General features: G+C 47.8%; 1 protein-coding gene across 1 annotated transcript in view; it reads right to left on the bottom strand.

Moving 5' to 3' along the window:
- Positions 1–9,367, bottom strand: part of CYTH1 (cytohesin 1) — an 88,859-nt gene extending 79,492 nt beyond the window's left edge. Inside the window, exon 1 of the mRNA XM_060202852.1 lies at positions 9,153–9,367. Within this exon, the coding sequence (XP_060058835.1) occupies positions 9,153–9,174 (22 nt within the window). The 5' untranslated portion in view covers positions 9,175–9,367. The remainder of the gene's footprint in view (positions 1–9,152) is intronic.
- Positions 9,368–15,367: the final 6,000 nt, after the last annotated feature.

Raw genomic sequence — 15,367 nt, forward strand, 5'->3', positions numbered from 1 at the left:
CTAGTGCTTGTGGCCCTGACAGACTGCCTATAGACACCAAGCTGAGATAGTGCCACCACACAGGCCTGATTTGGAATAGCATTATACCAGTTCTACTGTTCACAACCAATATTAAGAATTACAATATAGGGGGGCCGGTGGTAGTGCAGCAGTTTAAGCGCACATGGTGCAAAGCACGAGGACCAGCTTAAAGATCCTGGTTCAAGCCCCCGGATCCCCACCTGCAGGGGGGTCACTTCACAAGTGGTGAAGCAGGTCTGCAGATGTCTGTATTTCTCTCCCCTTCTCTGTCTTCCCCTCCTCTCTCCATTTCTCTCTGTCCTATCCAACAACAATGACAGTAATAACAACAACAATAATAACCACCACAACAATAAAACAACAAGGGCAACAAAAGGGGGGGAAAAGGCCTCCAGGAGCAGTGGATTCCTGGTGCAGGCACCGAGCCCCAATGATAACCCTGGAGGCAAAAAGAAAAGAAAAGAAAAGAAAAGAAAAGAAAAGAAAATTACAATTTAGGAAGCTGGGTGTTGGCCAGGTGTTGGCTTGCCTGCCAGAGTGTACCTGGGTTGGAGCCCCTAGTCCCCACATGGAAACTCCCCTGCAGGGAAAGGGGAAGCTTCACAAGCAGTGGAACAATGTTTCAGGTGTCTTTCCTTCTCTGTCTCTCTTTCTTCTCTCTCTCTCTCTCTTTTTAAATTTCTTTATTGGGGAATTAATGTTTTACATTCAACAGTAAATACAATAGTTTGTACATGCATAACATTCCCCAGTTTCCCATATAACAGTACAACCCCCACTAGGACCTCTGTCATCCTTCTTGGACCTGTATTCTCTCCCCACCCACCCCAGAGTCTCTTACTTTGATACAATACACCAATTCCAGTTCAGGTTCTACTTGTGTTTTCTCTTCTGATTTTTTCTTCTCTTTCACCCTCTATCAAAAGAAAGAGGGGGAAAAAAAGGTTGCCGCTGGGAGCTGTGGAGTCCATGCTGGCATCCAGCCACAGTGATAACACTGGGGGCAAAAAAGGAAAAAAGGAAAAAAGAAAAAGCAATATAGATTGAAACAGTGCCAGGTAAAGGCATGCTTCAGAAATAGGAAAATATGAAAAGACAGGAATGAGGACAGTATCCTGACTCTTGCTGAAGGGGTCAGACATCACAGAAAACACCGAAAAAACCATCATGCTCCCACTGAAACAGAAAGATGAATTCATACCATCTTGGACAGTGAAAAAGTAGCAAAAATCCCCTACTTTATCAACAAAACCTATATTGCTTCTTCTTCTTCTTTTTTTTTTTTTTTTGTCAGTACAAAGAGAGAAGCAAAACGACATCACCAGCAGTTTCAGAGGATGTGGGATTCACTTCTTGAACATTTCTAAATAATTTTCCACCTCCTCCATGCCTCTAGTATTGCAACTGAAACCAAGCAACAATAATTAGAGACAACCAAGAAGCAGTGTGGCAATGGGGCAGATGGACAGGCCTGGACAAAGCACTCTCCACAGGAGCCCTGACCTGCTGCATCCCGGAGGACAGCAGGAAAGAGAGCACGAGAGGCCGCCCAGTGAGCAGACTCAGTACTCTGGCCCCCAACCCCTGCTCCCTGCCTAACAGCACAACCACCTGCCCCATGGTTTCCTCAAGGTTCGCCCTCACCCGAGTCAAGCAGGCACTCTTCTTGTTCTCATCATCTCACGACTCACTCATTCTGAGCATGTGAAATACGTATGAAGAGCCTACTTGATGAGGCTGTTTCTAATAAACATTTAGAGAGGAGCTGGTATGAGCCCTAAGAAGCTACCTTTATCACGATGATCCCAGCCAGCAAGTGCTGTCTTTTTTTGTTTTTAAGGCAGAGTCAGAAGGCAGTGAGAGATACAAAGAGATCGACAGAGAGAGAGAGAGAGACCACAAAACTGAAGCTTCCTTCAATGTGGTGGGCACTGGGCTGAAACCCGGGTTGTGCACAAGGCAAAGCAGCACACTCTCCAAGCAAGCTATGGGGAGGGGGGGGGTGCAACCAGATGACTGGACACATTACCAAGTGAGAGAGATACCAGTAGAAAGGAGAGAAAGATACAGAACACTACTCAGCACTAGCTTATGGTTGTGCTAGGGATTGAACTTGAGACCTCAGAGCCTCAGGCATGAAAGCCTTTTGCAGAACCATTAAGTTATCTTCCCAGCCTGCAAGTGGTGTTAAACTCATGATTCTTCCTCTAAAGCAAGCATTTTGTATTTGGCCACAAGACAATATATGGGTTGAGAAACCTTCAATCTTTAAAAAGAAAAACTAGGTGAAAGTAAATATGGAACTACAGCAATTGGCCAAATCTGCTAAGAAGCCCCTGGCTGTCTCAATGCCTGGAAGCCTGGGCAAGGTTTCCTGCTAGAAGTAGGGGCTCTCCTGAGTAAACCTCACCCCAGATGCCCAGATGGGGTCAGCTTCTGGGTGCTGCAGAGGGCGTGTTCCTTGGGCACCTCGGGTTCCTGGGGTGAGGAGTGGGAGGAGGGAGAGTGAGAAGGCGTCAGAGACCAGAAGGAGGACCTGCAGCTGGTGGGGCTGGTGCTGTGCCTGCAGCAAAGGCTGAGGACATAGGGGCTGGGTCCTGCTGAGGGAATGTTTAAAGAACCTAGACCAGGGGCTGCCAGGTGGCAGAGGGTACATGCTACCACACGCAAGGCTTTGGGTCTGAGCCCCAGGCCACCACACGAGAGCACCAGCAGGGGTGGAGTCGTGCTGCCCGTGTTCCTCCTCTGTCTCTCTCCTTCTGCCCCACCCCGAGTCTTTCACTCACTGTCTAAATTAAACATATAAATATGTACACGTATGTAAACATACATATGTGGATATACACACACATATACATTATTACAAATCTCCATCCTCCAGAAGCGGTGCAGTTATGCAGGCACCAAGCTCCAGTGCTAACTCTGGTGACAAAAAAAAAAATAATAATAGACCTGATTGTGGTCTGGGAGGTGGCACAGTGGGTAAAGCACTGGACTCTCAAGCACGAGGTCCCAAGTTCAATCCCCAGCAGCACATGTACCAGAGTGATGCCTGGTTCTTTCTCTCTTCCTATCTTTCTCATTAATAAATAAATAAAATATTTTTTAAAAAAAGACTCGATTTCATTATTTAGTTTTTTTCTTATTTTATTCAAATAATCATGTACAAATTTAGAGTGTAAAACAATACTACAAACTGACCTCATTCAGAATGAATCTATACCTTCTTCATGCTTAAAATACCAGAGCAAGAAAAGCATAAGTCTGTTAATGGAAAGGCCATAAGTAAATAGAGAAACCACCGCCCCACAGGAATTCCCAGATCAAAATACTCAAATATACACAGAAAAAATTTTAAAATATTTTATTTATTTACTTTCCTTTTTTGTTGCCCTTGTTTTTATCATTGTCGTGGTTATTGTTGTTGTTAATGATGTCATTGTTGCCAGATAGGACAGACAGAAATGGAGAGAGGAGGGGAAGACAGAGGGGGGAGAGAAAGATAGACACCTGCAGACCTGCTGCACCGCCTGCAAAGCCACTTCCCCTGCAGGTGGGGAGCTGGGGGCTCGAACCGGGATCATTACGCCAGTCCTCGAGTTTTGCCCCGTGTGTGCTTAACCTGCTGCACTACCACCTAACACTCCCCCCCCCCCACAGAAATATTTTAACCTAGCTAGGAGTCAACAGGCTTAATGGGGTCCTATTTGTAGCCATGACATTTTTTTCCCTGCCTCCAGGGTTATCGCTGGGGCTCGGTGCCTGCACTACGAACCCACTGCTCCTGGAAGCCATTTTTTCCTTTTTTTTTTTTTTTTGCCCTTGTTGCTGTTGTTATTGCTGCTGTTGTTGTTGGATAGGACAGAGAAAAATCAAGAGAGAGGGGAAAGACAGAGAGGGGGAGAGAAAGATACCTGCAGACCTGCTTCACCACTTATGAAGTGACACCCCCCCAGCCCCTGCCACAGGTGGGGAGCCAGGGGCTCAAACTGGGATTCTAAGGCCAATCCTTGCTTTGTACCATGTGTGCTTAACCTGCTGTGCTACTGCCTGACCCCCAGCCATGACATTTTTTGAAGAGTTTCCAAAGGCTCATCCTCAGTACACATTTGCAGTGATTGTGAACATGCCTCTGCTAAGATCATGGTACACTGGAACAGGCCTTTTCGAAAACAAATTGGCACCATGCATCAAGAATTCTAAGAATATATATATACCCGGTGACACATCTAATGTCACCCCTGGAAAGCTACCTTAGAGACCACAAAATGTATAGTTATGTAACCTTATGTTCCAGATTGTCTTAGAAAGGCTCGGAGTAAAGGCAAATCATTAAGCATTCATTAAATTGCAGAACAATGAAAGGCATCAGTTTCATATAAAAAAACAAGGAAATCTGCTTTGGCATCGGGTCAAACCTGTACAGAAAAGTGTTCTTGCTTCCATTAGGGAAGGAGAGTCAAAAGACAAAAACTTGAGCTCACTGAACGCTAACTTTTGCCACATGGGACCTGGTCCCACCTATTATAACCTCACCAGTTGCTAGGCTGCTTCTACTGAAGAACAGACACCATACCTCTTCTGGAGCACGAAGATGAACAAGCCAGCCTCATCTGCACACACTGGGTGCCCCCTCAGCACCCTGCAACGCTCCACAAACCAATGCCCATACTTCATCTTCCTCTCTCGTTCAAAGAAGTGTGGCCCATCACCACCAGCTAGTGTTGAAGGCTGAGTCTTCCAGTGCATGGACGGTCACAAGAAAATGAAAAGCTCTGGGGCTGAGCAGTAGTGCAGCGGGTTAAGCGCAGGTGGCACAAAGCGCAAGGACCTGCGCAAGGATCCCGGTTCGAGCCCCTGCCTCTCCACCTGCAGGGGGGTTGCTTCACAAGCGGTGCAGCAGGTCTGCAGGTGTCTATCTTTCTCTCCCCCTCTGTCTTCCCCTCCTCTCTCCATTTTTCTCTGTCCTATCCAACAATAACAGCTAATAACAACAACAACCACAACGTCAACAACAAGGCAACGAAATGGGAAAAATAGCCTCCAGGAGCAGTGGATTCCTAGTGCTGGCACCAAGCCCTAGCAATAACCCTGGAGGCAAAAAAAAAAAAAAAAAAAAAAAAGAAAGAAAGAAAAGAAAAGAAAAGAAAACAAAAGAAAGAAAAAGAAAATGAAAAGCTCAACCCTCAGTCATAGTCTGCGAGGCAGCAGAGTGGAGAAAGCAGTGGACTCTCAAGCATGAGGTCCTGAGTTTGATTCCTGGCAGTGTGCTATGGGAGAAAAAGAAGAAGAGAGGAAGAAAGGCAGGTTTAGAAATGATTTCTACTGCCGCCCTCCGACTCACCCCACAAGCATTCACAGCTGTCACACTGGAGAGTCTCTAGGCCACAGTAAAATGTCCAAGGGAGCAGGCCCTATTACTGTAGGAAGGGCTTCCACCTTGGAGAAGCAGGGACGGATCCACACAGAACTCCAAAGAGGAAGCCACCAAGGAAGGCCTCTTGAATTTCTCTTTCACTGAACGGGGAAACTCTTGAGACTCATTGTCTTTCTTCAGTATATTAGAAATGACTGATGCGGGAGTCAGGCGGTAGTGCAGCGGGTTAAGCACACGTGGCGCAAAGCGCAAGGACCAGAGTAGGGATCCCAGTTCCAGCCCCCAGCCCCCCACCTGCAGGGAGTCGCTTCACAGGCAGTTAAGCAGGTCTGCAGGTGTCTATCTTTCTCTCCCCCTCTCTGTCTTCCCCTCCTCTCTCCATTTCTCTCTGTCCTATCCAACAACAATATCAATAACAACAGCAACAATAAGAACAACAAGGGCAACAAAAGGGAAAACAAATAAATTAAATTAAAAAAAAAGTTTTTTAAAAAAAGAAATGACTGATGCACCCCAAGTTCTCTATACCAAAGTGGGACCTAGGAAACCACAGCCCATTTCCCCAAAGATTCATGGTTAAAAACAATGGAGGTGGGAGTCGGGCAGTAGCACAGCGGATTAAGTGCACGTGGTACAAGCACAAGGACTGGAGTAAGGATTCCAGTTCGAGCCCCCGGCTCCCCACCTGTAGGGGGGTCGCTTCACAAGCGGTGAAGCAGGTCTGCAGGTATCTATCTTTCTCTCCCCGTCTCCTCTCCATTCTCTCTGTCCTATCCAACAACAACGACATCAATAATAACTACAACAATAAAACAACAAGGGCAACAAAAGGGAATAAATAAATAAAGTTAAAAAAAAAAAGAAAACTAAAAAAAACAGTGGAGACAGCCTGGGCTAGGGCAGGAAACAAAGAAGGTACTGAGGGAACTTCAGCACACGGCATCTTATATGTTTTGTTAGGTCTCAGCATGCTACATTTCCTTTTAAAGTGAAACCTGACTTTTGGGCTATCTCTCAAGGGAAACTCTCTGTAAGACCTATGCAGACAACTACAGAGCTGGAGAATTTGGCCAATCCAAAAGAACTGGAAATCTCACTCTTATTTTTTTTTTAATATTTTATTAATGAGAAAGGAAGAGAGAGAAAGAACCAGACATCACTCTGGTACATGTGCTGCTGGGGATTGAACTCAGGACCTCATGCTTGAGAGTCCAATGCTTTATCCACTGTGCCACCTCCCGGACCATAATCTCACTCTTTTTTTTTTTTTTTTTGCCTCCAGGGTTACTACTGGGGCTCAGTGCCTGCACCATGAATCCACTGCTCCTGGAGGCCAAACCCCCAATCTCACTCTTCTTATGATCATCTGAGACCACTGGGTGTCTTTGTGATGGTGAGCCTATCTATCTAGAGGTGAGGAATCTTCTTTCATTTAAATTTTCTGGCTCGTCCAAATTAAAAAGAAAAAAAAAAAATTAAGTGCATTAAGCAGCAGCAGCCTGGGAGGAGGTGCAGTGGATAGACATGGTACTAGACTCTCAAGTATGAGGTCCTGAGTTTGGTCCCTGGCGGAGCATATGCCAGAGGATGCTGATTCTCTCATTAATCTTTGAGATAAAAAGTGAGGCAAGAACATTTTATTATGATTATTATTTGTTTGTTTATTTTTTTTTACCAGAGCACAACTCAGCCCTGGTTTAGGATGATGTAGGACACTGAACCTGGGACTTGAGTGTCTCATGTATGAAAATCTTTTGCATAATCATTATGCTATCTCCTCCACTCATTAATCTTAAAAAGCAATTTACAAAAAGAAGAAACTTCTTTCTCAGTGTATTTGTGGTTAACAGAATAATAATCCTCAAAGATGCCCACATCTTTCCTAATCCTTAGACCTGTGAATATGTTACCACAGAATGAAGACTGATAACCCTTATGCTGTATTATTGGGAGATGATATAGAAAAGGATCACAAAGATCCTAATAAAAGGCAAGGATCAGAGAGAAATGAGCAGCTACGCCCTGCTGACTCTGAAGCTAGACCTTCTATCAAGAAGGCAGAAGGCCTCTAGCAATTGCAACAGCCAAGGAAACGGATTTCCCCCCCTAGTCCCTCCAGAGCGGAACCCAGCCCTGCAAACACCTTGGTTTTAGCCTAGTGAGACTGACTTGGGACTCCTGATTAACAGAACTGTAAAATAATAAATCTATGTACCTTTGAACCACCAACTTTGTGCTTATCTGGTATAGCAATAGGAAATGAATACACCCTACTTCCATTTACCCTTTCCAAGTTCAAATTCATGTCATGACTGGTGGCAAAGGGGCCACTGTATTAAAAGCAACCAGATCAACAGCTTCCTGTCTCAGTGGGGAGGCGGGTCAAAACCTTAGGAGAAAGAAGGGGGGGGGGGGGAAAGTACTGCAAAAGGCTGGGAACTCGGAGGTTAAATGGCAAGAGAAAGCAGAGAAAAATCACAGCTGGCCAAGTGAGAAGCTTCTCAAGGGAAGTCTGGAGAGGCCAAAGAAAATCCTCTGGGACCAGCCAGCAGACTTTTTTTTTTTTTCCCATTAGAAAAGAAAAGCACATTGATTTTACACGCAAGATCACCAAGCTGGGGCCATCTGAGGGCACTCTTCCCTAACACACCTGGTCAGACTGTGGATCCTAACTTCACCTCTTCACCAGCATGCTGCTCAAGGACTTCAAAGTCAACATACAGAAACCCCTTTGCTTGTTAGCTGTACACATATCTCACATCAGAGTTTGCTCTCTTTCTCTCTCAAGAAGTCGTTAGTCCTTAAACCAAGATTTGGGGCCATTTCGCCAGACAAGCATTTTTCAGTTCTGCTGTACTTGCAAAGGACTCAGTCGACCCAACCACAAAAGCTTTGTCACCTCTTTCTCTGTTGTCTCCTGTTCTAGGTGTCTAGAACAAGAACACCTTTTGATCAGTGGCAAACTCTCTGGTTTTTTTTATTTCTCCTGAACAAAATGTTAATAAGTTAACTGAAGCGTTTCCAATCCCCGCCTGCAAAGCCTGCGATTTCAAGCTCTTGATGGCGGTGATGGTGGTGGGGTGATGGTGGTGGTGGTAGTAGAATCCTTGCTAAAGGACAACGATTTTCGGACCCAGTGAGCAATAGGGGGGAGACATGGAAACTGCCAGTTTTTGTCAAGTTGGACGCTGTCTGTCATGCACGGTTTGACTCCCCTGCCTGCGTTCGGGTGGCGGCGGAGGAGGAGGGGGACGACCGGAGAAGTTGGGGTTCGTTGCTGGACCCGCCGGCTGCGACTCCGAGTCCCCGCGGTCAGCGCCGCTCGCCGGACCACCCCGGGCGCAAGGACAGACGCCTCCCCGGTGGGAGCCTGTCCACTCGGGGTCCCCTGACTGTCTCATTTTCCATTCTGAACAAAGACACCGGCTGGGTTCCACAACTTGGAACCAGCAGAGAGAGCCGGGACTCCCGGTGGAGCAGGCAAACCGAGCCGGGAAGCCGGGCTGTCGCTGGCCACGGCGGGGATCGCCGGCCCCGCAGACGCACCCCCCCAGCCGGAGAAGCCCGCGCCGCCACCCCGGGCCCGGCGAACCCGCCCCCGAGACCCACGCCCCTGGGACGCCGGGCCTGGAGACCCCGGTCACCCGCAGCCCCCGGCCTGGCCAGCTCGGTCTCGCGGCGTCCCGGGCACCGCGGCCCAGAGGGAGGCAGGCAGGGTGTGATTCCCGCCCGGCCGGGCTGCGGCCGCACTGACCGTAGCTGTCGTCCTCCTCCATGGTGCCGGCGCCCGCTCCGCGCCGGGCTGGCCGCTCGCTACTGGAGACCTTTAGCGCCCGGCCCCGCTCGCTACCGCCCGGCCCGGAGCCCCGAGCCCGAGCCCGAGCCCCGCCCCCGGCCCGCGCCCGCCGCCGGCCCCCACTCTCTCGCGGGGCGCCCCGCCCGCCGCCGGCGCGCGCTCCCCGGCACGCGGCACCTCCCGCCGCGCCTGCGCCCGCCAAAGCCCCGCCTCCTCGGCAAGCCCCACCCACACGCCCGCGCGCTCCCGCGGCACGCGGCCTGCTCTAGACACGCGCCTGCGCGCCCAATGAAACCCCCCACCCCAGTCTAAGGCCCACCCCCGTTCCGCTCGTGCCCTCCCAGCACGTGGTCGCCTTACTGCGTTTGCGCAAGCGTGCTCTCCCGTGGCCCAATTTTTCAATTCGCCCCTGAGCGCCAGGCCCCGCCCACAGATTCACCCCCCTGCCCCAGGCCCCACCCCGGCCGCCTCCGTGGGTTTCGGGTTTCGCAAGTGAGCAAAGCGCTGGCGGCCCGCAGTTCCGCCACCCACACTAGCTCAAGGTCAAGTCCGGCTAGTGAAGGGCAGGGTGGTCCTCACACCTCACAGACTTCAGTCTCCTAAGTCGGCTCAGCCCCCTCTTGCCCGACCCTGCCCCAAATACACAAGACATCTAAATTTCTTATTTTCTTTTTATGTATTATTTTTATTTTAGATGTAGATAAAAATTAAGAGGGGAGGGAGAGAGAGACACCAGCCTGCAGCCCTGCTTTATCACTCAGGAAGCTTCCGTCCTGCAGATGAGGATCTGGGGCTTGAATCAGGATCCTTGTGCATTGTAACCTGTGTGCTTAGCCCAGTGTGCCACTGCCAGGCCTCTGTGAATTTGTTTATGCAAATTGACATTAGCACGAAAAATGTGTTGAATTCGCTGCCATTAAACTTCCTTTCATTTGTCCTCTGAATGTACCTGGATCAAGTTGGCTAGGGAGGTGGTTCATTTCTCTGCATAGTAGGTTCTGTGTGACCCTGCTTCGTGCGCCTCTTGAATCTGCACATTTTCTAGATTATTACTGAGTCTCGTTTACCTGCCTAAACTAACCACTGGCAAACTAAGGCACCCTTCCTTGAGTGTGGGCCGTAGCTTTGCTGCTGGAGGTTATGTATTCCATAATAGGTGGGGTCTGCTTGAGTTCATCAGCCAAGGGTTCAACCCATGATTTGGAAAGACAGGTCAAGAACATCCTTCCCCATGAACTTTCAGACAAGGTCTGGAGCCAGGTTAAAGCTGTGGTGGAGGCAGCACAGGCTACGTAAACCCTCTCAGGCCATCTTCCACACTCCACCACCAACCTGCTTGACCCTTTCAAATCTGCTGCTGCTTAAAAAGCAGTGAGGGCGGGAGTCGGGCGGTAGCGCAGTGGATAAGCACACGTGGCGTAAAGCGCAAGGACCAGCAAAAGAATCCTGGATCTGAGCCCTCAGCTCCATCCTCACCTGTATACAGGGGGGTCGCTTCACAGGCGGTGAAGCAGGTCTGTAGGTGTCTTCCCTCCTCTCTACATTTCTCTCTGTCCTATACAACAACAACATCAATAACAACAATAATTACAACAACAATGAAAAAAGAGCAAGGGCAACAAAAGGGAAAAAGATACTATTAAAAAAAAAAAGCAGTGAGGATGACACACAGGGGGCGGATTTGGAGGTTTTTTTTTTTCCTTTTCGACAGATGAATCAAAGGAACCACTCACACCAAGCTTCCTTCGGTGGGTCCAGGCTTGAAGCTGGGTGTTGCACGTGGCAAAGCAGTGCACTATTCAAGTGATCTATTTTCTAGCCTTTGGAGGTCTTTTTTCTTTGTGACAAAGAGTGGAAAACCCCAGCAGTGGAGCAGTAGCGCAGCGGGTTAAGCGCATGTGGCGCAAAGAGCAAGGACCAGTCTAAGGATCCCAGTTCGAGCCCCCCGCCCCCCCACCTGCAGGGGAGTCGTTTCACAAGCGGTGAAGCAGGTCTGCAAGTGTCTTTCTCTCTCCCTCTCTGTCTTCCCCCTCCTCTCTCCATTTCTCTCTGTCCTATCCAACAACTACGACATCAGTAACAGCAAGAACTACAACAATAAAAAACAAGGGCAACAAAAGGGAAAAAATAAATATAAATTAAAAAAAAAAAAGTAAAACCCCAGAGCCCACATGTTCCTTCTCCCATAGCTTATGTGCCCTGATTCTCAGACTCCTGGGACTTTCACACCAGTCACTAAAGGAAGGCAGGACAGAACTCCAGACTGCTGCCTGCAATCCCACTCCTTTCATTGCTGATATCCTTGCAGTTCCTTTCCTTCCCAAGAACATACAGCACAATGAGCTGCACAACCTAGTCGTATAATCCCCAGTACTACCTTGCACTTATTTTTAAAAAGCAGTTATGATGCGCGCGTGCGCGCGCGCGCACACACACACACACACACACACACACACACACACACACGTGCTGCTTTATTAAACTTTTCTTTTTTTCTTCAGATTCATATTAAGGCTAAGCTGGGATATAAGACTCTCCAGCTCCATACTGTCTTCTTTCTTTCTCTTGAAGATTTGTTTATTAGTGAGAAAGAGGGGGAGGGAGAAAGAACCATAGCATCACTCTGGCACATAAAATACCAGGGGTTGGAGTTAGAGCCTCCTGGTTGAGAGTCAAATGCTTTATCTACTTCACCACCTCCCTGTTCTGCTAGATCGGTTTTTTTGTTTATGTGAAGCATTATTTAAGAAATGTTCCACTGTTCTTGCCACTCCCAGGTGTGTCAGAGGTCTGTCTACAGGATGTTCAACTGTAATTAGTGAAATGATTAGAAAAGAACAGTATATACTTCAACCCAGGAGGTGGCACAGTGAGTAAAGCATTGGACTCAAGCAGGAGGCCGAGCTCAACCCCTCAAATTGCATGTGCCAGAGTGATGCTTTGGGGCCCACCCCCCCATTATTAATCTTTTTTTTAAGGCAGTGTATACTAATAGAATTCCATTTGTAACAAGTGTTTATGTAACACATGTTCTATGTATACATTTTTATTTTAATGAAAGAGATAGAAAGACAAGAGCACTGCTTAGCTCTGGCTTATAGTGGTGCTGGGGATTGAACCTGGAACCTCAGAGCCTCAGGCATAAGTCTTGTATAGCCATTATGCTGTTTCCCTAGCATCTGTGGGGAGACGAGAAAATTTCATTAACCACTCCTTTTCCTGCTGTTAGGGGTTGAATTCTGCTCCCCACCCTATAAAGGTAAATTAAAGTTCTAACCCCTAGCACCTGTGACTTATGATCTTAGTAGAAAATAGGGTCTTTGCAGATACAATCAAGTTAAGGGTATTTGGATGGCCCTAACCTACTGACTAGCATCCTCAGAAGAGGAGGCAGAGACCGGAGTGAGACTGCCTCAAGTGAAGAAAAGCCTTAAGCCCCCACCACCCTGCCACTCCCAAGTTCTAGAAGTGGTGGAAGATCTCCCCCCTGGAGCTTCTGAAGAAGCTCAGCTCTGACTTATGGCTTGTGACCTCCAGGACCAACATAGAAGAAATCAGTTTTTAAAAAGCTACCCAGTGTGACATGGTTAGATAGTGCACTTGCTCTGCTATGCACATGACCTAGATTTGAGCCTGGTCCCTATTGCATTGAAGGAAGTTGTAATGCTTTGAGGTCTCTTCCTCAAAATAAATATCCACATCAGTGAAGCTCTGGCAACAACTAAAAATACTAATAATCATAATAAAAAGTAAAAGCCATCTAGCATGTACTTTGTTACAGCAGCCCTAGAGAACTCTTTAGTTATACCCCATAGTTCAAGTGCACTGAGGTGGGGGAGAAGAAAGGAGGGAAAGGGAGAGACATGAGCCAGCCCAGGGGCCTCATCATGGAAGGCAATCATTCTGCCTGCTAATCCACCTCTCTATACACATTTTAAAGGGCATTTAGCTGTAAGATAGTATATTAAGGAACCTTCCTAATGTCCACTTCTGGTTCAGTTTCTATTAATATTTGTCTTTCTCTTCTTCCATCAAGAGGAGAGGAAGAAGAGATGCCAACCAGGTGCCAAGCTGGACGGGCTCATGAGAAAGGTAAGGCAAGGCTCCTCCACTAACACTCTGTGCTCTTAAGGGTCAACTCAGGTCACCAATCCCCACCTACTGACGAAAGACCAAGGGTAAGACATGGAGCCTCAGATCCTTAGAACACATGCAGTCGGGTCCACCAGAATGATAGGCCAGTACAGCTTCATCTACGGCCTTTCCTCCCAGTGCAAAGCAGACTGTCACCTGGTAAACCACTGACCAAAGTCCTGCCAGAGTGGGACAGGAGGGACAGTGCAGGGGATGCCTACTTCCTGTGAATGGAGTTTCGCTAGATTGTCCAGTCTCGCTGAGCAAGCTTTGTGGGGGCCCTTTGCACTTTGTGACATCACAGGTAGTTAGACCAATTTGACTCTTCTCTGCCTAGAGGGTGGGCCAAACATTGGGTTTAGACAAGCGTGCAACCACCAGGAGACGCCTGGGCTGGGAGTGACCCAGCCTGCCCTGTCCTGTGTGTGCACCTAGAGGGAGTTTAGCACACGGAGACCACAAACCAAACTGCTAACATTGTCGACACTGTCTTGCTTTGAAACTCCAATATCCCCCACCCCCAATTAATTTTGCTAAAGCTTGCAATTTCTTCTCTATAAGAATGGCACTTAAAATCTGTTTGTGATGGGCTCAAGAGTATCCAGCTATTACCAACTATTCCAGGCCACCCCGTAGACAGCTGGCCATGCATGAGTCACACAATTCAGGCTTATGCGGCACAGTGGGGCCCACCCTCTAGTTCTTGTCAGACTTTGCCCAAGTGTTTTTACTTGTGCAAAAAAAAAAAAAAAAAGAGCTTGGTTGAGGGGATGGCACAACTGGCAAAGCACTGGACTTACATGCCTGAGGTTCCCCATTTGATCCCTAACACTACATGTACTGGAGCAATGGTCTGGCTTCTCCCATATATAACATATGAATTTTTTTTGGGGGGGGGAGTCGGGCGGTAGCACATCAGGTTAAGCACACATGGCGCAAAGCACAAGGACCGGCTTAAGGATCCCAGATCAAGCCCCCGGCACCCCACCTGCAGGGGAGTCGCTACACAGGTGGTGAAGCAGGTCTGCAGGTGTTTATCTTTCTCTCCCTGTCTTCCCCATCTCTCTCCATTTCTCTCCTATCCAATGATGATGACATCAATAACAATAATAACTACAACACTGAAAAACAACAAGGGCAACAAAAGGGCAAATAAATATTAAATTTTTTTTTTCTTAAACAAAGGGGGAGGGGCAGAGCACAGAGAAGGCAGCATCAGGGAGAGTCAGGATAGAAGCTGCTCAGTCAGGGATGCTGATATGGGGGTGGGGGAGCACAGCCATTGTCTGAGAAGGGTCTGCAGGCATAATCACAAAGCACACTTTCTTCAGCACAATTTCCGCATTTTCTTATTCAACAGTCTCTGGATGACTGGAGAAGGGGGCATCTAAATACAGACATGAGACAGAAAGCAGCTGAGAAATACATCTAAAAGGATTAGGTCATGTCTGATACAAGAAGGACCAGGAACCATATATGGTATGTTTCCGTAACTTCACCTCTTACCACAGGCTGATAAAGAGTGACTGTCATTAATCAGCACGGCTGGGGGAAAAGTCACAGGTTAAGCAAAAGCACCTGAATTCACTGCTTACTTTTCAGAGCAAGGTCTTCATTTATTCATCAAATTTCAATGAGAGAAAGAGAGACCAGAGCACTGCTCACCTCTGGCTTATGGCAGTGCTGGGGATTGAATTTCTGGGGCCTCAAGTCTTTTTTGTATAACTTTTATGCTATCTCCCCAGGCCCTCACAGCAAGCTTTTACCAAGTACATAGGATCTATGTGTTAAAACCTGGTTCCACTATCATGAGAACCTCCCCCAATCCAGGCCTGTGAATCCAAAGCTCCACGCATTATGCCACCTTCCAGCTTCTCCCTTTCTTGTATTGGAAAAGACTCTTGATAACCTACCATCCTGGGCCATCGGCACACATTCTTCATTCACGACAGTTTATCTGATGGCACACCCAGGAAAAGGTGGTATATGGGATATACATTCTTGAAAGTCAAAGGAAATAAAACAGATCCAGGCAGGGC

The sequence above is a fragment of the Erinaceus europaeus genome, chromosome 12 (genome assembly GCF_950295315.1).
Source record: "Erinaceus europaeus chromosome 12, mEriEur2.1, whole genome shotgun sequence".
Classification (NCBI taxonomy): domain Eukaryota; kingdom Metazoa; phylum Chordata; class Mammalia; order Eulipotyphla; family Erinaceidae; genus Erinaceus; species Erinaceus europaeus.